Below are 24,938 nucleotides of genomic sequence, written 5' to 3'. Positions count from 1 at the left end.
TAGTTCAGATAATGTCCAAAAAGACATTAAATGAAAAAAAAAACATAAGATAACTTCAGAAAAACCCATTTAAGCCTCTACTACAGAACTACTAGAACTGATTTTGGCAGTTCTAGCAGTTTTTTCCCCTTAACATCATTCTGCAAAAGGACTGGAGTCTTTTTTTGCTGTGACTTTTCAAAACAGATTCAAAACCAGAGATTTCACTATTAATATTTCTGGCCTAATGCTTAAAGACTGGCAATATATAAGAAATTCCTATGATCTCACAGAAAAGCACAATTTCAGTCTCTAGAACACAAACTTGAACACTACTTGCTGAAGCACAGGTTTCATCTTGCCATAACCATACTACCAAGTGCCTTTTGCTGTCCCTGTAAAAATCCAAATTTCCATATAAAAGTCCTATAAATTTCCATAATTTAAAATTTCACTGGCACTTCAATAAGCTCTAAAGCTCACCTGGTATCACCTATGAAAATGGCATTAAGTAATCAGCATGATCACACCTGCATTTATCAGATTTTAGTTCAATCCTTAAAATGTTTGCTAGCAATCGTCAGAGTTCTCCTGTAAATTGTAAATACTCAAAGCAATGAAAAGAAGATCATAATACAGTAATTTTTAAAATATCTCAAATCAAGATTCTGTCACACTAAGGAAAGGACAAATATTTTTTTCTTCTTCAAAATAACATATTTAGTTTCCATGTCTGTCCTCTAGCACCATATCCTGCTTTTGGCTTTTCAACAGTTCTGTTCCTATCTGTTCTGAAAGACAACATTTATCCCATCTAGCATTAACATTCATCCCTATTAACTAGGAAATAAATCCTACTTCCTTTAAATCTACAGCAACTTATAAAGCTTTTTTTTGCACACTCAATCCATTTTTATGGGTTTATTTCAGGCAGCCCAGGAATTGTTTTATTTTCTCCTCACAGAAAGCATTATTTTTACATACATTACCTCATCACTAGAACATGTGCATTTTTACTGCCATAGTGCCTTAATCACCCCAGAATATCTCCAGCTTTTCAGATTTGTTCAACTACTCAAACAGATTTAAAAAAGAAACAAAACTGAACAAAAATAAAAATTAGATTTTTTCAAACTTTCATTTATGTTGTTTCCTTTAAAATAAATCTACCCACAGATTGCAAATTATGGCAAAACTAATACCTGAAATAATTTTAATGTGCTATATTAATCCAGGATGCTTCATTATCATAAGCTCTATTAGTTCTCTTCATGTAAATACAAGTGGCTTTTCAAAATTACACAACAATGGAAATGGAAAGCAGGAATTATAATTTAGGTCAAATCAAGCCTGAAATACCTTTTATTGTGTTGCTTGTGTTGTATATTTTACTCCTCTCCATATATCAGTTACAATGTTTTTATTCTGAATTAAAAGATACATTAATTAAAAGTCCTTACACTGAAATGAAATGCTGATACTTCTTTCTTATTCCCCAAACTGAAGGACTTTCCAGTATGCTATAAAGCTACAGGACAAGAATGGGAAGTTCCCAGACACTTAAACTACTATCAATTGAACTTCTTGATCTCCACAAACTTCCAAGTTTGGGGAGTAGGGTTTTGTTTGGTTTCTTTGCTTCCTTTGCAAGCCCCTTTCTCAAATGTGCAAAGTGTAATTTAAAATACTCAGATCTACACAGTTATCTCAGCTCTTGCCCTGCCACTGCTCAGTCTTAATTCAGCATAGCACAGTCAGAACAAGCAGGAAGCTGAAGGCTCCCACTGTCATCAACCTGAAGAGGAAGGAAACTGAAAACCTGAGAGCCCAAGAGACAAACACATCATCTGAACAATCCAGTTCTTCCCCAATGACAATTATTCTATTTTCTATGTCAATGAACTCATGCACTGTAACACAAATTCACATCATTTTATCCAAAGGGGATTCACTCTTCTAATTTCTAGACAGACACCAAGAGAAGAGGTATTTATAGTGTTTACATATGCAAAGGTAACCTCCAAAACTAAGGCCATTCTTCACGGTCTGAAGATGTTGAAAAATGCCTCTTCGATCAGGACCAGGAAGTCCACCTGGTTATGGGTTTTTTATTTAGTTAACATGTAAGCAAGCTTCAAATGAGGCACATTTCATTTCCTGAATCTCACACAGGAATTCTAAAGACAGACATCCAAAAGATCACCTAACTTCCAACAGGATTCTTCCTAGGTGAGCTTCCATAAATAAATCAAGGTTATAACAGCCATAACTTGGGAAGCAGAAGTGTAAGAATTCTGCTTATCTCCAGACACCACAAAAAAACTACCAGAAGGTCTCCCCATGTGCACCTCTGCCACAGTAACAGCTCAGTCTCTGTACACCACTTGAAGCAAAATGAAGTGTGAGGTGTTTTTACATCTAATACGACCTCAGTAACAGCAACTCAATTATAGCAATTGAACTGTCACTGCAAGGTACCTTTCTGGTTTCAACCACACAGCAAAGCCACATGCAATCTAAAGAGGGCAGACAAACATCTAATGCTCAGCCAGCACCTATGAAGTCTTCATTGAATCTTTAATCCTAGATTAACCTATTCTGCACTCCCTTCCAATTATAAATGGCTATTCAGGCAAACATTTTTCAGACACCTAGGTGAAGGCAATCAACACTTACCACTCTCCACAGTGCACAGCCTTCAACACCCCCACAGCAGCTGTGGTCTGTCGTTCAAAACCTTGTCCTATGTGATCCGCATGGGCTCGGGTCCGGTCTTCAAATAGCATTTCACGGGGTTCACTGGTTCGAGGTAGGTACTGCAAGTTTTTTATTTCATTGGTAGTTCTGCATAAGAAAAACAGTAACAATGATATAGAAATTTCTCTGAATTACCCAATTTGCATCATAGCCAACAGGACCGCTCATCTACGCAAAAAAACCCTCTTTTTTTTCCTTATTTTAAATGGATTTTCTTGTAATTCAGTTTGTGTCCATTTTCTCTGTTCATGTCACCAGGCACTATTGAAATATGGCCTTTTTACAACTTTCTGTGAAGTGCTTAAACACATTAATATGATCCCACTGAGCATTCTTTTCTCAAGAGTAAATCCCAGTTCTCCCACCAATTTGTATTAACATATAATATCAAACAGTAAAAGGTTTGGGATAAAATGAATTTGTAAAGAAAAAACTACTAACCAGACATTTACCAAGTAAAATAATTCAACTTACCTCTTCCTTTTGAAAGGTGACTTTGGCATGTCAGCCACAGGGATCATCTGTTCTCCTGGACGTACCCACATAATGGGACCATCATCACTGTCTTTACGACTCTCTAATTTTAAACTAGAAAGTGTTCCCCATGGCAGTGTACACTAATGGGAAATACAAGCCACAGTTTTTAAGTGAGTTACTTTAAAAAACTTATTAAAAGCAGCCTTTATCTCTCAAGATGAAAGCATTTATTAGAACACTCAATTATCTAAACAAGTATCATATACTTTCACTTTATTAATTATAACAGCACTACAGAGCATGTTGTCCCCCTTCTCCCAGCCCACTCCCTTCTGTTCTTACTTTTAAGAAGGGTGATTCTTCCAACATATCAAGGAATTCAGGGAAGTAATCCCCCACTTCCTCATCAACTGCTCCAACCAGGCTGATCTGTCTCATTGGGCCAGCTCTATACGTACCATGAGAGTATGTTCTTTTTACCTACAAGTAGAATATGACAACAGAAGTTATACCGAGTCCTCTACTGTGCAAAATCTACATTCAAGGAGCACCTTTAATCTCTATGCTTATGCTTTATGAGATAAAAAGAAACACTTTCTTTAATCCTTCAGTCTCCAGTGTATTTAAGATTATTATGAAGTCAATTAATACAAATTCAAAGACAGAACGTCTTATTAAACATCCACAACAATTTGTATTTTATTTTAACACCTGAAGATAAACTGGAAGAAGATAACATTCCAAACCAGTAAGTCTAAAAAGGTATCAATGCATGTTATGCTCAGTAACTAGTCAATAAGGATTCTTACCTGGATTACTCAAGTCTAGCTGAATTTCTACCTTTTTTCTTGAGGCAGAACTCTGAGTTACAAGTAATTTAACTCTAAACATTTCCTCTGCTATTCATCCTCTCCAGTACCGCCTCCTTGCAAGCATATTAACTGGAGCAAATTACAACAATGAACACAAGGCTCAAAGAGTTGGTACAAAAAGCAAGACAATAATCATCACTCCTTCATTTTTGCTATGCTGTGTTAGCACATCTTGTTCTCCCTTCAGACTTTTAACAGCTGTAGCATTCACCTCTCATGAAAAATCTTCTACTGGGAAATTTTAACAGAAATACATTTTTAAAGGCTTTTTTTAACAATCTGATCTGTTGTGTTAGATTACCAAAATACTTGGGCATGAGATTGATGAGGATTATGTCCACATTAAGCTTCTGATTTTGTGTTTAACAGGCTAAAAGACACTGGCATTATGAGGTGAAATACAAAGAGATCAGAACAGAGGAAAGAGCAGATGGATTACTGCACACACCAAGTAAGGCTCCTGTATGGCACCTCTTCCTTGTACTTTTTTTACTTTCATCCAAGGCAAGAAAAGTAAAGAAAAAGTGCAAGGAAAACAATTCATTAAATACTGCTTAGCTATGTTCCTCAACCGAACAGACCATCAACATTCCTAGTAGTTATGACAGCACAGAGGAGAATTAACAGCAGTTCCTGAAAACAAAACATGGAACAACACTGTGCCCTTCTGATAAATTTAACTAATGTAACCATATCTTTCCAGAAATGCAGAAACAAACACCATTCTGAGCATCCCAGTCACCTCTCATTCCTCCCAGCAAACAGATTTATGGCTAAAAGCAGGATTTTACAAAATGTCTTAGATAATGCTACAGCAAGCCATCACAGACACACTGAAAAGAACAGTCCAGTTATATTCCCCCATTCCTCAAATCCTTAGGGTTTTTTTGTTTGTTTGTTTTTGCAGAGGCAGCTGGTGATATTGTGATAAAATATCACAAAAAATTTATCAGCTCAGTCCTCAGCTACATCTGCATTAGCACAAAGCATCAGGATCTTGTGCAACTACAGTAACGAGCAAGGAAGAACCCTAAAACCACTTTCTGAAGCTATAGACACCCACAAATCTGTGACACTTGATTAAAAAAATTAACATGTCAGTTGAAGAAACATCCTTTTGCATAAGTAGCTCAGTATTCTACCACTCCAGTCCAAGATACTGGGATGCTGTTTCCATCTACATCCCTGATTAAAGAGAACCATTTTTCTGCATTCTTCCATTCTTCTTTATGCTACCTACTACCACCCTCCCAAGTAACAAGTCCTAAGACAAGAGAAAATGGTCTGAAGTTCTGTCAAGGGAGATTTAGATTAGATATTAAAAACATTTCTGCACCAAAAAAGTTCTTAAGCATTGGAATAGGCTCCCCAGGGAAATGTTGAGTCACCATCCCTGGAGGCATTTGAAAGATGCATAGATGTGGAATTTAAGGACAGTTTAGTGATGGATTTGGCAAGACTGGGTTAGCAGTTGGACTCTTAAAAAGGTCATAAAGGTCTTTTTCAACCTAAATTATTTTATGATTCATATAGAAGATGATAAACTGGTTGTGAAACTACTCCAAGTGAAAACTCTAAAAAATTCTCCTAAAAATACTAAGTTAAAGCTTGGAAAAGCTGTGAAGTTTCCAGCTGGATCAACCTACCCAATTTGATTTATATACCACTAAGTGTTGGTAATGAAACCTAAAGTCAGCAAAGTATTTAGCTGCAGCATAATGCTTAGATTAAGAAGGATGAAATAAGAAATTTTTCATTTCTTACCAAAAAAAAAGAACATGCCACTGAAAGTTCAAATGAAAAATGAACACAACTTTTTCAGGCATTGTTTGTCCAACCCCTTTTACCCCCAGCTCTCCCAATCAACCACCCTCCCCTTAACCACAAGGCAGTACAATTGCTTCTCAAGATCCAGCCGAGGTGAAGAAATACCAACATGAATGGTTAAATAATGTCAAAGCTCCAAATGATGAGTGGTTTATTCTGGCACCATATTCAGAATCACATCATTGCCAATACAGAATGAAATGTCTGAGTGATTGTGAACTCTGCAGTGGCTTAACCCCAGGCAGCAGACACTGATCTTACACTCCCCGCTCACTCACCTCCCACAGTTGTGAGACACAGTTTGAGAAAACAGGAAAAGCAAGGAAATGTATGGGTCCAGATAAATCCAGTTTATTTAGCAAAGACAAAACTCCACCACTCACCAACTCCCACAAGCAGACTGATGCCAGCAGTGCCCAGCAATAGGCACCTTACAGCCAACTCATCAGTTCCCTCGGCTTATTTTGCTGAGCCTGATGTTCTACAGCACAGAATATCCTCACAGTCAACTGGGACCAGCTGGCCCAACCATGCCCCCCTCCCAGCTTCTTGCCCACCCCAGCCTACTCACCAGGAGGGTCCTGGAAGCCTTGACATTCTGCCAGTGATGCTCAGCAATAGCCAAAACATCAGTGTGTTACCAACAGTTTTGGTCACAAACCCAAAACACTGTCCACAAAGAAACCCATCCAGACCCAGTATAAGCAGGAAAGAAATCCATGTTGGTGATCAAAGGGGAAGATTTGCTCTCTCTTTTCCCTTCTTTCCTGATAGCATTAGGTCCTCTGAAGATGATCAGGGAGCAAGCCTAGGGATTTATCTGAATTAAGCGCAGGAATTACCTAAAAACTTCTCTATTTTAGCAAATTATAATAAATAAATAAATAAATAAATAACTACATAGGCCATAAATATTAATGCCTGGCCAGAAAGAACAAGAGAGTTTGAAAGATGAAGCAGCTGTGGACAAGTGAAAAGCAACTCCTGTCTCATCTCTTCCATGAACTGGGTTGTAGCATCCTAAACACTAGTCTTAGAGAAGAGGTTAATGCTTGAACTACATTACCTTAGACTAGGCTAAAGACTTAGACAAGCAATGTATAAAAAGGTGAGGTCATTCTTAGTGAGGAGTTAATTTTCACTCACTCCCAATTTAGACTGCTACTAAGTAATAGTGTGAAAACACCAAATCCTCCCACTGATGTTTAACCAATGACAAACAAAATTAACCCTAATAAGACAACAACTAAATAAATACAGCCTGTGACATGTTACATAGCAGCAACATCTTCCCTTCCTTTTTACTGTCAGTATCCATTATCTGGTTTGCTCACAGGAAGAGAAATTGATTGTTCTGTGCATTTCTAAACTGACAAAAATAATATTGATGTACTAAAACCAGTACTTATCAAATTCTATATTAAATTATGGACTGACTGCTAATAGAGTACTACATATATTAAGTAATTTATATATATATATATATGCACACCATATATCTATATATATACACACACACTTTCTATAAAACAGCGTTCCCAGATGCAATTTCACAGCTTACAGTGTGATTAGGTTTTTAGAATTTTACAGACTTGTTCAAAAGTGGAACAATTTCAATCCATAAGAAAAGGAAAAAATCAAGGACATGCTGCTCTTGTAGCATGTGGTCAGGAATGAACACACATAAATCACCAAATGCATGCAGTAATACCATGGACAAGTAAAAGAGATAGAAATATAAAATAATAAATATGACATCCTAACTTCTTTCTTCTCATGTAGCTTACATTTGAAGTATGTCACCTAGAAACACACAAAAGGAGACTGTGTCATTCTCTTGCATCACAGTAATGGAAAATTGTGACAGTAAAACCACCACTGAATCCACATTAGTAAAACTTGAGAATTATCTGCTTCTGTGACTCACACGGCCCCAACTGATTTTTTAATGCAACAGCAAATGTTTTGACAGAAATATCTTGGTGTCTGACAAGAATCTGAAGACTAAATGCAAAAATACATACATATATATACACACACACATAAATACCGAAAATATATTTGAGCATTATCATCCTACAAATGGAAACATTTTAGACACCACATGATTTTGTATTTCAATAAGTCACAAAGTGAAGGGAACAATCCAGAGAAACCATGCATTTGAAGAGAGGAGATGTAAACTGAATCCACCTAGCAATTGAATTCCTATTTTTAATATAGTAGCATGTGGGTTGTTGTGGGGTTTAGGTGGAGGAGATTTTTTTTCTTATTTGAAACTTTATCATTTTCCTGCTAGAATTTAAAGGTTTAAATTTATTTCAATGTTTCACCTTTAAAACCAAGAAAGTTTGGAAAAAAAAGTCTTCAGAGAAAAAAAATAACCAACAACAAACAAAATTATCCACCAACTGAACACAATTTCAAGAAGCCATAGTCCCACCAAAGACCAACAAAAAAACTCAAAAATTTTACACCACCTAAGAATATGCAAGGACATGGAGGATTTTGCTACACAAGTGCACAAGCAATGAACTTACACACTAGTATCTCAGAACAGAAAACATCTCATTTCAAAGTCAGTGTTAATCTCAAACACTGCAGCCATGAAGAGGCCGTTACCATTCCTGTTAACTTGGCACATTACAATAAAGTGCCCAAGCAGCTTTCTCTTCCTTGCCAACTTCATTCAAATCCTTAAATGCTTCCTTATATTTCCAGTTCAAATGAGAGCCAACACTGAATAAATATTCATCAAAATTGTTCCGATTTTACAAATACTTCTTAATCTGTTTGGCTGAATTTACTATTAAGCCCCACGTACTTCATACTCCTTCCTTCACCTTTTTTCCCTTTTTTAGGTCAGGGTTTTGGTATCAGAATGGGATGTCTTAACAGTTCTGGCATTACTCAATTGTGATTAAAAACCTATTTTCAACAAATAGTTTTTCCCAATTGGAAGTTTCTGGAAATGCAATATAAAGATTTTTACAGCATTATTAGTTTCACCAGCATCTTCTTACCACTGTAGTTAATTTATCACCTGACATGTTTCATCTTGCATATGAAATACTCAAATAATAATATGGATAAGTTTTTATAAGCAAAATTACTTCACTTTTATTCTGAATTCCAGCAACACAAAAACTGAAGCAGGTGACAAAAACTTACTAAAAATAAAAAATTACTGATAGAATCAATTGGATACCTTCATAGAAGATGATGTGGCAAAAGCAATAAAGGTACTATTGCTCTTGTAGCTCAGGCAGATCTGTGACAGGGTCAGTCTCAGATCCTGTCCAAACTGCCAGTACAAACCTCCTGGGTTCTGTTTAGGCTTGGGTTTTGTCAATACAACAAGTGTGACTAAAAAGAGTAACACAAGAATGTCATCTAATATTTATTGGATGTAACTATCAGGAAGAAATCTAGAAAGGTTTTCTAAGTGGAAAACAAATGAGCACGTGTTGCAGATTTCCAGTGTCATTCTCTGTGAACTCATTCTTTGTTCAATGGTATTCAGTAAATGAAAACTTCTTGTGCTTCAAGACCGTATGTTGACATAATTGAGCAAAAAGTCTTTTACATACAGTCCTACCGATCAGATTTTTTTTTAAATAATTTTTTTTAGATTTTTTAGATAAATAATATTTTAAAATATTTTCAATAAGAATTTTTAAAGAATCAATCTTCTTTAGGTTTAAAAAAAAGGAGAGAATGGGGCAATATATTTTTTTAAAGAGATAAAATTTAATTTTTCATCATCCAGAAGGAAAAAAAAACATTGGGCTTCATTTTGGAGGACTTGTAACAGAAAGAAGTTGCTAAAAGATCTTATACCTTTTTAATACCTAACCAAACATTTGATCAGCTTAAAAGCAAGAAGCAAATTCTATTGAAAACAAAGTTCTACTGAAAGTTATTGATACACAACTGAAAAGACATAGTTCCAATAGAAAATAATTATTTCTAGAACACAGGAAAATAACACAATATATCGAAATAGGTACTGCACAAATCTTCAATAAGGAAATGAAGCACTAGCCAATTATTTGAGATTTTCTTTAAAAAATATTTTCAGCAATTCCCCTCAAATACTAAAGGAACTATTGATTTCAAGCAGGATTTCACAAATTAGAAAAGAGCTAAACAGCAAAAACCTCTCTGCGAAAGAAATGTTAAAGAGCTAAACAAGGAGAACAGCAAGGAGAAGATGATATTAAAAGAGGCTAAAAGAGAAGGGGAATGACAAGCTCTGTGTGCAGAACCTGAAAAAGCGAGGATAACCTCTCACAGAGTCACACCACAAACATGAACTATCATTACTCTCAGAGATCTTCCTCTAACATACTTATTCATTAATATTTGACTCTTCAGTGTCCATCACAGATAACATGGCAACATTAATTTATTCCGAACTGGAAACAAAATCAACCAAAATTGTTTCTCTGAAGATACAATTGCCTGTTATGGAATGGGGCTGATTGTGTAGACCCACAGTCATCCGTGAGCTACCTTTAAGCAATGTAATTTGCCAACTCAGTAATAAAACCAATCCCTCAAGAGTAGTTAAGTAATTCCTCTGGATTAATGGACCAAACTGAACTCACCAGTTCAAGAAACACCACATCTTGGCACTAGAACACACAACTGAGAGCAAAGAATGAATGAAGGCATTTTCTTTCAGCAGAAAATTTTCTTTAGATTGGCTCTGGCGATTTCTCTAATTGCACACTGTACAGAGTGACTTTTCCTAAAGTGAACAGGCTGAATGATGTGCATCCTCTCACACCTACAGCACAAAGGCAGTAAGGTAAAACAAGACAAAACTTTAATAAATCAATGATAACTCCAAGCTGTGTGGTGCAGTTGACACAAGGGAAGGAAGGGATGCCATCCACAGGCTGGAAAGATGGGCCTTGTGAACCTCATTAAATTCAACAAGGCCAAGTGCAAGACCCTGCATGTAGGTTGGGACAATCCCAAGCACAAATACAGCATGGAAAATCAACTGAGAGCAGCCCTGGGCAGAAAGACTGGGAGGTGCTGCTGGATGAGAGGCTGATCATGACCCAGCAATGTGCACTTGCAGCCCAGAAAGCCAAATGTATCCTGGGCTGCCACCCCAGCAGTGTGGGCAGCACGGCAAGGGAGGGCATCTGCCCCTCTGCTCTGCTGAGACCCCACCTGCAGTGCTGCAGCCAGCCTGGGGTCCCAGCACAGAAGAGCACCAACCTGTTGGAGCAAATCCAGAGGAAAGCCATGAAGATGATGAGAGGGCTGAAGCACCTCTCCTATGAAGACAGGCTCTTCACAGACAGATTGGAATTGTTCAGCATGGAGAAGAGGCTCCAGGGAGACCCTAGAGAAACCTTCAAGTATCTAAAGGAGACTACAGAAGAACTGGAGAGGGACAGTGTACAAGGGCATGTAGTGACAGAACAAGGTGGAATGGCTTCAAATTGGAAGAGGGGAAGTTTAGCTCTTACAGAGACTTTCTTTCCTGTGAGGGTGGTGAGGCACTGGGACAGGTTGCCCAGCAAAGCTAAGGATGGTTCATCCCTGGAAGTGTTCAAGGCCAGGCTGGATGGAGCACTGAGCAACCTGGTCTAGTGGAAGGTGTTGGGTGTGTGCTCATGGCAGATGGCTGGAACTAGATGGTCCTTGGGGTCCTTTCCAAAACAAACCACCCCATGATTCTAACTTGAAACCACAAAACAAGTTCTTCAAATCTGGAAGACAGTAACACACCATCTTAAAGAAACAGGTGTCAACAGAAGACAGAGGAACTAGAGATTATTTAGCCTAATTCCAATTTACAGAAAAAAACACTTAGGTGGATACAACTATCATCTACCTAGAAAATAAGACATTAAGAATAAGAACTAATAAACACAATCATGTAAAAAAATTGAAAACAACCAAGTCAAACTAGCCTTTGTTACTATGACTGGATAGGCTTGTTCAGAGGACCAGTAGACATCTTAACATCTGACATTTCCACTATATTCTAAAAAATGCTACAGAAACATGGTCTAATAAGAGCAAATTGTGGGCAGTTTAGTCTGTGCTCACTTAACTATCTAATTTTGAGGCAGGCAGCAAGGATTCTTCCTTTGAAGGCAGTATAGCCTCATAAAACCCACAGGTATCACAACGCTGCAAGTCCATTACAGGAAAGGATCAAAATTAACAAAGCTTGAAACTGGAGAGGGGGTCTGAATGCAAAGGATATAATTCAGTTGAAACAAAAGCAAGAACTACAGTCATATATATATTTAATGAACTGCATGAACCTGAAAAGGGAAGCAACTGAATTAAGAGGAGCTGCTGCAGATCACAGCCTGCTCTGAAAAAGGAAGAAATAGACATAAGAGCAATAATTTGCAAGACACTTGCAGCATGGTCTTTGACATCCATACACCAGGCAGACACTGTTGATTTTCAGTACTGCATATTAAGAAAAAAATATGGATGACTGAATTAAACATAAGGGGAGAATACTAAGACTAATAAGGGTATAACATGCAATCACAGACTGAAATAAATCACTTGATCTAGGGAGAGGGGAAAAAAAGAAGCTATTAAGCAATCTTCAAATATAGAGAAAGCTGAATGAAAAGGGTAAATTGTTTACCTTCTCCACTAAAGATGAGAATAAATGGATAAGAGGTCAAACAAGGAAAAAAATAATTTTACAAAATACTTCTTTGAAAAGAGTGGAATCACTTTGAGATATCCTGCAAACACAACAGACAAGGACTTGTCAAATACAACTTTAAAACAGTCCATCTTGTTTGGCAGCAGAGGATACTCTGCAGCATTTTATTCACTTGTACTAAGAAGTTGCCACTGATGCAAGACAGTAAAATCAATGTACTAAACACTGTTAAACATCAACTGTGAGCTTTGGGGTTTCAGCACAGCAATAAAACCATACACTTGCCCAGCATGAGGAAAAAATAAAAAGTTCAAAATATTACCATTTGTCTCAGCAGCACTAAATAGTTTAAGTGATGTAAGCTCCAAGTAGGTGGCAAAAGCTGATTATTTACGTTCTTTAAAATCCCCATAAGAACCTGACGAGATCCATGGCTATCAGGTAACTGATGCAGCTGTTGCCATCTACACACACACAGAGCCCAGGGAAAATGGAGCTACAAGACAGTCTTTCACCACCTGGAGAACTGACTTACTGGCTACACGGATATCCAGGCTAATTTCATTTTGCCCAGTTACAGAAACTGTCTGACTAAGCCTTGCAGTCTGTTCAGAAAGAGCTGTTACACTAACAAAAAAATTTTAAGGAGTACTCAGGCATAGGCCCAAGATGGATGATGAAAAACTCCCCAGTTCCTCTCCCTGCAAAATGTAAAAGCTAACTCTCATTAGAAAGAACCAGTTCCAAATTCCTCTCTCCTGCATCTGCTGTAAATGTTCTCACAAATATGTGTCCATTATAGTTTGCTAACAAGTAAAATTACATGACTCCTATGTGATACAGGTTTATTGGGAAGCAAGCTTAAAGGAGTTAGTTTTCAACTCTACAATTGTGAAAGCTAAGTCAATTACTTGACAGATGCAGACCTTCCAGGTAAACTTAGGAGAATCCCAATTTGACTGCAGCCACAGAATTTACTGTGCAATCTGACTCTTGTCACAAAACTTGATGACTTAGAAATATGCATTATTTAAAACCAAAAAAATCCCAAAGCCACATCTGTCACAAAACAGGAGATGGAAGACTGAGTAGTAACAAAAGAATCAACTTGAAAACCAAAAATTGATAAAACACTCTAACACTTTCCATTTCAGGCTTAGTTTAACATTCTCCTTTTTACAATACTTTTTTTTATCTTTTAAAATATTTACATTTGTCAGATTGATTATATGCGCTACATGAGCTCTGAGAAACCACCTAAGAACCTCTTATACCAAAGTGTGCTTCATTTCAGGGTTTTTGTTAAAATTAGCAAAGAAATAACCAAGTTTCTCAAAGCTGATGAAGTCCAAGATGCATACTCAAAGCAGACTTGATAAAATCAGCTTCCTACTTAGACCTCAGAAAACAAATCCTTCCTCAACTGAGGCTATACAACAACTGCTAGACATGGCTCAGGCTGCCCAGGACAAAGATGGGGAAATGTAGGAACAGAAAACCAAATACATTTTAAAGTTTCATCAAAATGTACTGCCACAAGATATTAGAATCCCTTTAAAAGATGCACAAAGAACTTAGTGAGACAGGATAATGTTCTCAATCTGCACAAAATGTAGTATGTCAAAAAGGAGAATACAAAGCTAACAAAACATTTCAACTGCAGCAGACCACATGAAAAAAAAACCAAACAAAATAAACAGCTAAAGTAAAAAATAAATAAGAAAATCATAAAGAAAATAAGAATAAACAACTATGCAACCAAGATACTGACTTAAATATTCCAAAAAACAAGAATACTGCACAGAAGACAATTAAAGTCTGATGTTTGCCTGTACATGTTATTTATACACATTATAACCCTAAGTTAGCAAAAATATAAGAAGCCAAGCATTTTCTGTCAAGCAACCAAACTGAGAAATTATAAAATGCCATGAAAACTAAAGAAAAAAAGGAGGGGACACAAAGGAAAAGAAGATACCAGAACTAAAGCTCCAACCAAGTAAAATATAGCTTAGACCACAGAGCTGACCAGCTGAATGCTGTGATAGTACAGTTCAGCTTCTTCCATCTACCACAGCCCCTCTCTGTTCCTCCTTCACTTACACAAAAATGGGGAATTATGATTTCAAACCCAACAAACACAGGACTGGTTTAACTACAGATGTTGATGTTACCATTGTAATAACAATTTAATCTAGCCTTCTAGTAAAATAATTCTATTATAATCCACAACAATAAAATTTGGGCTTTTTTTAACTATTTCTTTAGGGCAGGTACTAACACACAGTTATGCCTGTGTTAATGCTACCCATGACAACCAGCTGGATTTAAGGAACATACTTACAAGGACAGATCCAGCTTTTCTTATCTAAAATGGCCAAAGAGCAGCTCTGGAGAATTGCCCATCATATGTTCTATGATTTTTATTATTAGTGATTCAGTTTATATACTCAAGAACAACAGTGACTGTAGTTCACAGAATATTCATATTCCATGGCAGAAGATATTTTCTCAGCCAGCACTGCAAATGTTCTCTTGCAGCAACATTTTAGTTCTGCATATCCTTGTGGATAACACACACTTGAAATTTGTCAATACATGCAAGTGTTCTATGCAAATGTTTATGCAGCCAAAGGGGAAAAAAAGACATGTTTTTCACTAAAAAGATGACAGTGTAGCTTACACCTGAACTCTTTCTTATCATCTCAGAAGTGAAGATTAAATAGTTTAAAGCTGATTCATACAACATCTAAGTTCACAAATATGGGAGTCAAAAGGGTAATTGTGAGATAAAGTTGATATAAATAACAGGATTGAGTTTCTGCATAAATTGTTTTATACTCACTGAATCGGGTTTTTTGCAATAACCTCATCATCAAGATAAAAAGACAGATTTTTTTTTTCCTGAAAACCAGTGCTATAAATAATTTCTGTGCAACAGAAGTGTATTTTCTACAGCAAGTTAATAAACAGCAAAGGTGATGTTTAATCAGCAGCTGTTGTTAAGAGAGTATACAGTAATTTCTCTCCAAAAACAATTAAAATAAAATATTCTAAAGCTGCCAGTCATTCTACCATTTAACTTAAGTGCTTTGCAGAGAATCCAGCCAAGTGAGGAGAAATTCAAAGGGCCAAGAACCAAATCTCTAGCCACATTAACCCCCAAGCCCTTCTCTGAGGATGGATTTAGAAAACCCAGACTACAAATGCAGCTAAAATAACTGTGCCCTATGCAGGTTTTTATGTATAACATTCTATTAAAGCATTTCAGTTTTATACACATAAACTACTGTTCAGACACCCAGAAAGTCACAGCTAAACCATTTTAATCCTCCAAAACTCACGGTTAATCTTCAGCTACAGAAACAATCCAAAGAAACCTACGCACACAAGCATGCAAACACTCACCCTCCCACCAAAAATCCAATTTAATGCCTCAGTGAATAATTTTATGTCTCTTTTCATCTTCAATAACACAGAACTAACTTATTAAAGAAATCCCTTGTTTCTAGTCTTGTGTCATCCACACAGCAGAGCTAATAGCAACTACTCGAAAAAAACCCATTCACAGTTGTTTGAAACCATTATATGACTTTAGAAAATAAAATGCATAACCTCTTACCTGAGCATGAAAATTTGACATAGTCGTTGTCTCTATATCTTTCTTTCCCAAAATCTCCATTTTCACTGGTGAATTGGGAAAATTAAACGAAAAGTAGTCTAAAAAGTCAGGTAAATAAGTAGCTGCCCCATGAACAATACCCATTACATAGTAAGCTGCACAGTTTTCATTTTCACTAAAAACCAGACCCACAAACTCTTCTGCAAATCTCTCCATCTCCACAGGAGACAAGTGGGAGAGTTCATTACTGTAGGCATGGATAACTGATGCACCTCCGTTAGGCTGGTGCTCAATATGAATCAGCTGTTTGAACTCCAATGTGTCCAACCTTTTGAGTTTATTTTGAACCCGTGGCTCCTTTAACGAGACAAATGGAAACTCACTGTTCTCTGGTATCTTGGACTCACAGTCCTTCTTGGGATCCATATTTTTCCCAATGAAATCCTTAAGATGATCATCTATGATGCCTTTGGCTTCCTGATCCTCAATATCAGAAACCAATCCTGAGCAGATGGTCTGAATGGATTTGCTGTACATTTTTGGACGCTTCCTCTTCTCATTCTCTTTATGTTTCTTTTTCTTTTTCTTCTTAACTTTTTTAATCTGTAGCTCTTCTGCATTGGTTTTTGGTTTCTCCTTCCCACCTGTTGAAAGTTTAAAAAAAGAGATCTCTTAAGGAAGTTTTTATACAAAATATATATATTTAAAGATTGGAATTCAAAGTCACCAAAACCCTCACCATGGCACACAAAGACCAGAGACCAAAAGAAGGGTCACAATGTGTATGTTGCCAAAAGTGAGGAGGGTAAGGGACACCTGCCATGGTCACAGTGCAACTGATAAATAAGTTGAGACAACAAGGGAAAGACATCACAATAACCCAAATTTCCCAAGGCTGCTTTCATGATGAGTTGGAGTCCATCATTTCCTTTAGCTGGCATTAGCAGTTACTGTCCCATGAAGTCCAGAGACATCACAGGACAGCTGTCTCACACTGCCAAACAAGGGGCTTACAAACCATCGTGGATATGAACCTGCAGCAGCAAGCTGCCCACGAGGTGCCACTGCCAGAACTGACCTTGTCTGATGGACTTCTTCACATGGTCACTCTTTCAAAACTAGATAAACTTTGATGGAAGTTTATATGATCCCAAACATATTATAAACTAAATAAAATTAAAATAAAAGAAACATTAAAGAAAACGCTCATAAAAAAGAAACTAGCTTCACGTTCACACAATATACAAGCTGAAGTGAAAACAAATTGGAATAGCATATGCAAGTGATTCCCAAGGTAAGTGTTCTCACTTGTTTTAAACAAGTGAGGTTATTTTTTTTTGCAAGTAATAGAAGTGGTAGCCAAAAAACTTCTAGCACTACACTGCCCTAAGATCAAGCAGTCAAAATAATTTAGCACATAGTAAAACAAAGTTAGTGGGTATGTTTCAGCACAAAATCATATTCACACCAGTGATTCAAGACCAGCATGTTCAAACACAGATGCTTGAGGTTTATAAATTGTGTATTTCCATTGTAAGACTAAGTAATATGAAATCTGCAAGAGTTAAGTTAGACAGTCTCTACTAGAATGTTGCAGCAGACTATTTTCAGCCTGCCATCCTGCGCCCAAGTAACTTCCCAAGAGTCCTTTAAGAAAAAGAAAAGTGAGACCACAACTGTTGGTGCATGAAAACACGAATTCTTGCTGATGATTAAGAGTCTGGACATGGAAGATGCAGATACTGGAAAGGAGAACAAGCAATTGAGACACTAGAGTCTGAGTCCCCTAAAGTTTGTGACAGCAGCTAAATACTTCTGTGGTTCCTGAACTGGAGGCAGATTTCATAATCTCCCTGGATTCTATTTTCTCACAGAGAGGAGAATGAGAAGTGCCCTGAGGTCACCTCATTTCTTATTTAGCCCAAACAAGGAAATGGATTCTAGGATTTCTTAACCTAATCCACACAGTTAATAACTAGAAAGACTCCCTTCACTCAGAATCAGATTTAACACCGTGCACTCTCTGAACACAATTGCACTTTTAGCTAACTAAAAGTTCATCTACCAAAAGGCAGAGTGTCTTCATAGAAGTCTGTCCTTTCTTGGGCTAAATTTAATGTAAACCCAGCATCAAACCTCAGCAACAGGATTGCCTCAGCTGGTAGATGCAATATTCACCATTTCTTTGTTAATATCCTCTTTCTGTCACCAGAGTCTTTAAGTCTAGTGGGCATGAAAAGACCCGGAAGAGCAGCAACAGGTGTTCAACAACTAATTCCTTAGAGGAATCCTGAAATGGTTCATGCAGGGTGACATTCATTGTGTGAAATTGTAATGTGTCCTTGTCATTACCTGGCAAAAATCACCTACTGCTGCATTCTAGGGTATTGTAATAGTGTCATTATGACCCCAGCTCCAGACAGTGGGAAATAAAAACAAAGAAATGGATTATGACAGTGGGAAGTTAGGCATGGCAGGCTTTGAATCTCAATATAAATCTCAAAATACAGACTTGGACATTTTTCCTCTCATCCTGACTGCAGGAACACAACTGCAAAAAAGTATTGCAAACTCTTAAGAATGCTATCACTTAGGATTTTAAAATTGTTTCACTCTAAATATGAACAATTTTTGCTATGCTGATGGATATCATGAAGTCAAGCATTCTGCAGATATTATATTAGTTTGAACATACAAACTATGAAATTATAGCACCAAATGCTGGAGCAAGGTGACGCAGAGGGAAGCAGGAGTTACCTGCCAACCCACTTCACTTGTTTTTAAATGGAGATCAGATTTTTGTTCAAACTAGTCATTCAGATCTGGGACATTATGTATGGTAGGGAAAGGATGGAAATTTATATTTACTGGAGTTCAGTCAGAATAATATAAATGGCAAAGAACTTCAAAGCGAGAAGCTATTTGCTGTGGTAACAGCCAAATTGCTCTCTCCTACTTAGGCATGTTTGTTATCACCAAAGAAATCCTAACACAAATTAAGATCAGCATCTGTATGTTCTTGCTGAATATCCAGCTATTAAATCACATTATATCATTACTACCTGAAATATAAAGTACTTATAGACTAGATGGGTATGAATTTTTATCTGTGCAAAACAACAAAAACTATTGACTTGCATTCCGAAAGTAAAAGAAGGAAGATGATCTGATTTCCCCTTTCAATCTGTCCCATTCCTTTTGATTCGATCTTCTGAGAAGTTTTACTAACAATCAATTTCATTCAACTGCTCCTGTAATATCTGGTAACGGTTTCTTTAATCCATCAGTTAATGTATTTCAAGGATGCAGCTATGCAATAAGATTTTCAAAAACTAACCAACCAAACAAAAAAAATTCCACTATTAAACAACGAAGCAGGCTTCCTGCTTCCTCCTGGTCAATGCCCGAGGCAGTCAGTGTTTAAGAGGCATTTGGACAATGCCCTTAACAACAGGGTTTAACTCTTAAGTCAGCCCTGAGGCAGCGGGGCAGTTGAACTGGATGTGGTTAATTGTAGGCCCCTTCCACTTGAAATTTTGGTTTTTTTCCAATCATCAGTGAGCAACTCAAAAGAGCACAGCCATGGTCTTGAAAGCAATGCTGCCTTTAAGACAGAAACAACACAGATGGCATGTAAATAAGTCTCATATTATGCAAAGTTCACATGAACATATCCAAAAAGGGTTTGTCTTCAAAATTAGTTGTAAAAGTACTTCTTATTTAACTTGGTATACATCTAGGGAAGCACTTAAAACCTTAGAAGGAATTACACCAAGACATTTTTTAATGAAGAACATTTATCATTCCCTCTGTTTTCATACCATATCTATTAAACTTTCAGAAGAGATAAAAGTTTTTAACCAGAGGATAAAAATACTTCTTCGGGTATATATAAAAAAATGTTCCGCTCAGCTTTAAATATACTGATTTTAATACAGACTGCTTTTACTTCTGAACACAGGATAAAAGGGTTATGCTATTTACATATATACCAATTACTACAATTTATCATTGCACACTTTCACACCAAGTTGCAAAAACAATAAACACAATTTGGAACAAAATATTTGCCCATGGCCCCTCACTTCTGTGCACAACTCTCTTCCACAGAATTTTTTTGATCTCTATATTTAAGAAGAATGGAACTGAGATCAGTTTTAATTCTGAAGCACTTGGAAACCAAGAGAGCAACAATCACTGAAAGAATAAAAGGCTATACAACAAAAAAAAACCAACACCAGAAGATCTATGACAGAAGGTAGCAGGGCCCCCTGAAATGCTACTTGCAACTGAAAGAGCAAAAAACTGCAAGTGTCTATCCTTGGGAGACAAAACATCAATCCTGGCTTCAAGGTCTGAACTACTTATGCCACTGAAGGAGAAAAAAGCCTTAAAACACAGAAATCAGAAGATAAAAAGGATTCCAAATGGGCTTTTTCCAAAACATTACTAGAATTAAAGACTTTGAAAATAAACCTGCATACCAACAAAAGTAAAACTCAGATCTCCAAAACCACTTCAAGCAAGAATTAGGTAACACAACTTCAAAAACTGCTTAGTTGTTTTGAGCCTTTTTAAAATTCACACGAGCTTTTGCTATTGCATACACAAGCTCTGTCAAAAACTCCATTTCCCCACAAGCAGCAAATGACATACATACAGAAAATTATTTGTATAGATACCTCATACACCCAACATTGCAAAGAAAAAGCATTTTAAAATCAAATTGTATATTGGAAGACTGAAAAAATGTGACACTGAATTCTTCAGCCTTCAAATAGATATGACACAGCTGAGCAATGTATGAGCTCACTGCCAGATGATCCAACCCCCCACTCTCCTCTGTCACTGCTCCTGGCACACAGTCTGCACCACTGCTGCTACTGACTGATGCTCATCAACTGCACAGTAACTCAAAGGCTCAGCAGAAAACGATTCACTCTGATGCTACATCAGTGAACTGTCAGACAGGAACTAAAGCATACAGGCCACTGACAGCAGGATACCAGAACCCACCCCTCCTTGGAGCAGCAAACCATCTGCTCTGCTCAGATACCTTATCCCCCACACCTTCTCCATCCACCCCAGCATTGAACAAAGCTGAATTTTTACAGGTTAAAAAAGTCCCACCACCTCACCCAACAGTGGATTTATGAGACAGGATCAATTTCCTAGGAAAACGTAACAGAATTTCTTGTAATCTGAACATTTGAACTTTTAAATTTAACAAAAGTTACAAAATTTACCTTTTAAAGGTAACACTTGAGTTCATTTATCTGTAATACAGACCAGACAACAATTTCCTCCATGTATCCTCTTAAAATGAGTATGGGTGATGCTTGGTCTCCACACTGCTTTGACACCTGCATACGCCCAATTTTTGAATATTTATGTTTAACTGTTTTAGTGTACAGACAGTTCTCTTGAGGAATACAAACATGAAATGAAAAACTGATTTCTAGAAGTAAATAGTATTTCTCAGTAAAGTTTGAATAGAATGTGACAGAGAAGGAAGCACATCTCTAGCCTAAGGTTTCTGCTCTAATGAATTCTAAGATCTACTCTGAAGTAGATGTTTAAAACTGCTCAGAAGCTGCAAATACTTAAGAGCAAAAAGAGTTAGCTTGCTGAAATACTGGAATTGCTATCAGCAATGCCCAATAAATGCTTTCTTCATTTTCTTCTTCTGCATTAGCCATAGAGAGGAGCAGAAACACTGCAATGAGTGACACTCATTCAGTCACTCCTCTGCTGCATATATCAAAGTACTTTAAAGTAAAATTAGCTGCTTCTTTCAAAACCAGTAACATTATTTGACTCTTCACTAATGGACAACAAAAAAGAAGAGCAGCTTTCCACATCTCTCCAGGGCAGTAATCAAGTTGCTCCAGAGCAGACATACTGAATTTGGTGAAAACATAAGTAAGCAATTCAAAAGTTTAAATAAAGATCCCAACACAAGCATGAGATATCCAAACTACTTTATTTTAAGTCGGATTTGGGAACAGTAGTGCAGTACTTGATACAAGCTAACTGGATTCACCTCTTACTGCTGAGGCACACACTGGCAACCCAAAACTTTGAAGACAGGTATTTCAGAGAGTACAGGTGTGTATATACATATGATTCTTGGAATCAAATTTCACACATTTCGAAGTGCATGGCATGTTTGTCTCTATGTGTCCTGAGATCCAATTATATACAACAGGTACTGAACCTATAAACAAAAAGCTTTTTCCACTACATGGTTCAAAAACACTAGCCAGAAGTTAACAATTTTCAATCATATTGAAAACATTTTATTTGATGTGGGTCACTGCCTTAGGACCCCAAGAATGAGAAATAACAGGGACAGGGGCTAAATAAAAACACTCTCAGCATCCATATTTACAGAAACGTTCCCCTCTGACCTGTTGTTAAAATGCAGACTGAGCTTACACTTCACTGGACTATAAAACATGAAGAACAGCTTCTGCTCTTATTTGGCTAAACACAAGGACAGAGTTACAAAATTTGCAACATATCAATAAAGAAACCAGAAGAATGTTAAGTTCTCTTCATTCTGTTCAAGCATGCACATACTCAGCAGTATCAGAACTAATGCTAAATAACATTTAGCCATCTTCTAGGTACCAAGCCTTATGTACCATAAATAGAAAAATAATTCTCGCATGCACACATCTATAGGACTGGTAGATGTTTCAAGGTAACTCAGCACACATTTTTTGGGGTGCCATAATATACCTGTCACTGTTAGTGACATGGGACTTACTACTAAGGACTGATATTCAAAACTGTTCAAATTTTATGCAAATAAGCCAATGCTCTGTTATTACATGATGACACATACTTGTAATTAAAACTGATGCTACACAGCCTAATATCTGGTTAATTACAGACACCTTCCAAATGTAAGTTTTTGCAAGAAGTCAGACATTACCTGAAATTTATTTTATGTTGCGTTTTGTCCATTTGTTGTGCTTGATCATTTGATCTGAAATTTTAAATAAGCAGAGACCAAGAAGTTGAATATTTTATTGAGTTGCTTCAACCAGAGCAATTGTTTCTCAACTAAGAGGTCACAACCAAAATTATTAGATGGGGACTTTAGACATTTCAAAACAAAACCCAAAAATTAGTAACAGTAAACTCTTTGTTTCCCAGAGTTTTCTAGCTGGCAGCTAGTAACAGGAAGGCACAAATATTTTTAACAGCAGCCAGTAATGAAAATCGGTTTTCACTTCCTTGCTTTAGGAGAGCCTAGCCACCAAAATTAAACATTTTAATTTTGAAGTACCAGAAATCTTTGCTTCAAACTGCAGATCCCTGGCTCCAGCAGAAAGCTTTCCAGCACAGCTCTTCCTCCAGATGCAACTTGCTCCATCTCATTTGACATCCGTGTTTTACCTGTACTCATGTATTTTATTGGTAAAGTTGATATCTTGGTACATAAGGACTGTGAAGCAAACTCAGTAGCAGACAAATCAGTAAGGTGGATGATGTGCCCTGCACTCTTATCTCAGTCTTACTCATTCCCTCAACTAAAGTGTTTTGCATACAAATACTTGAACATTTTCCTTAATGAGACACAAAGACTTGTCTCATGTTCAATATATATAATTACTCATGCAAAAAACCCATCTATAAAAAATTTAAAAGGTTCATAAAAATGTACAATTAAACATAATTTCTTCCAGAAGAGTAATTTTGAAAAATCTTTAGAAAGCAATTTGTATTTACATATGTTCATGCCAGCAAATAAAATATTGATTTTCAGTTCTTTCCTGGATTTTGACATTCAACAAACCAATGTGTTTAATCCTGCAGAAACACATACTAAGAATTTCTCCTACTGCCATTTTAGCAGTTGCTGTACTCAGATATAAATAATCAGAAAAACAAGACTGACTTTTTTTCTAAATGAAAAACAGAAATGGGACTGTTTACAAATAAGCCCATTAATCATCTTCCTTTTTGCAGGAACTCCAGTAACTTTGTCACATCACATTAGTGCAAATATTTCGCATGAAATGCTCAATTGCTAGCTAGTAACTATTTACAATGCAGATTTTTCTTGAAAGTAAATTTAAATCACTTAGAGTTTCCAAATTTTTAACAATATGCATGTGCCAAGCAGTTTTTGTCTGAAAACTGAGCTCTTCCTTCCACACAGTAGAGACATAGAGGCAATTCTACAGCCTTATCTACAGAGAATACATCTTTTCAGTGCAAAAGGATGACAAAAAAAACTTTTCAATTCTAGGTTTATAAAAAAAGCCATCAGGCTCTCTGAAAGAGCCTCATTTCCTTTAGCAGCCTCAAGCACAGCAGAGAAACCCTTTTTAAGAATTGCCCTTCTCCAACACAGGCAAGTTTTATCACCACTTTCCACAGAACACAACCCAAGTTTAGGCAGATGAACAGCTCACAACCCAGAGCCTCCAAGTATAAATAAACTCTTCCATATTCAGCTTACAGCACCAAAACTAGGCTTCTGCACCATCTCTCCCTCAAAAGGCATCAGTCCCTCAGTACTGACCTCTTCTGTAACTCATCACCTCTGACCTTGGACAGCCAGTTTAACTGTCTGAGGTCACGTAGACTGTTATGTCCACCCCCTCAATCAAAGTCAGTCACAAACAGATGGTCCTAGCAATATTTTACAAGAAGATACAGATCTAATACCTAGAAGAAGGAAATAAGTTGTCTTTAGGCACTGTACTCTTGGTCTCTAAACATACAC

At 36.9% G+C, this 24,938-nt stretch overlaps 1 protein-coding gene across 2 annotated transcripts in view; it reads right to left on the bottom strand.

The window, feature by feature from the left end:
- Positions 1 to 24,938, bottom strand: part of RSBN1L (round spermatid basic protein 1 like) — a 50,513-nt gene that overhangs the window by 12,199 nt on the left and 13,376 nt on the right. The window contains exons 3-7 of one of the 2 annotated variants that reach the window (XM_077783648.1): positions 16,579 to 16,839; positions 16,196 to 16,260; positions 3,556 to 3,693; positions 3,211 to 3,353; positions 2,656 to 2,823 (exon numbers count right to left, since the gene is read on the bottom strand). In XM_077783648.1, the coding sequence (XP_077639774.1) occupies positions 2,656 to 2,823; positions 3,211 to 3,353; positions 3,556 to 3,693; positions 16,196 to 16,260; positions 16,579 to 16,839 (775 nt within the window). Of the gene's footprint in view, positions 1 to 2,655; positions 2,824 to 3,210; positions 3,354 to 3,555; positions 3,694 to 16,195; positions 16,840 to 24,938 lie in introns of both variants that reach the window. The other variant, XM_031506994.2, reaches the window with a different exon arrangement.

The sequence above is a fragment of the Lonchura striata genome, chromosome 5 (assembly GCF_046129695.1).
Source record: "Lonchura striata isolate bLonStr1 chromosome 5, bLonStr1.mat, whole genome shotgun sequence".
Classification (NCBI taxonomy): Eukaryota; Metazoa; Chordata; class Aves; order Passeriformes; family Estrildidae; genus Lonchura; species Lonchura striata.
Note: the sequence above shows the minus strand (reverse complement) of the source record. Positions and strands in the feature narration are given on the sequence as shown.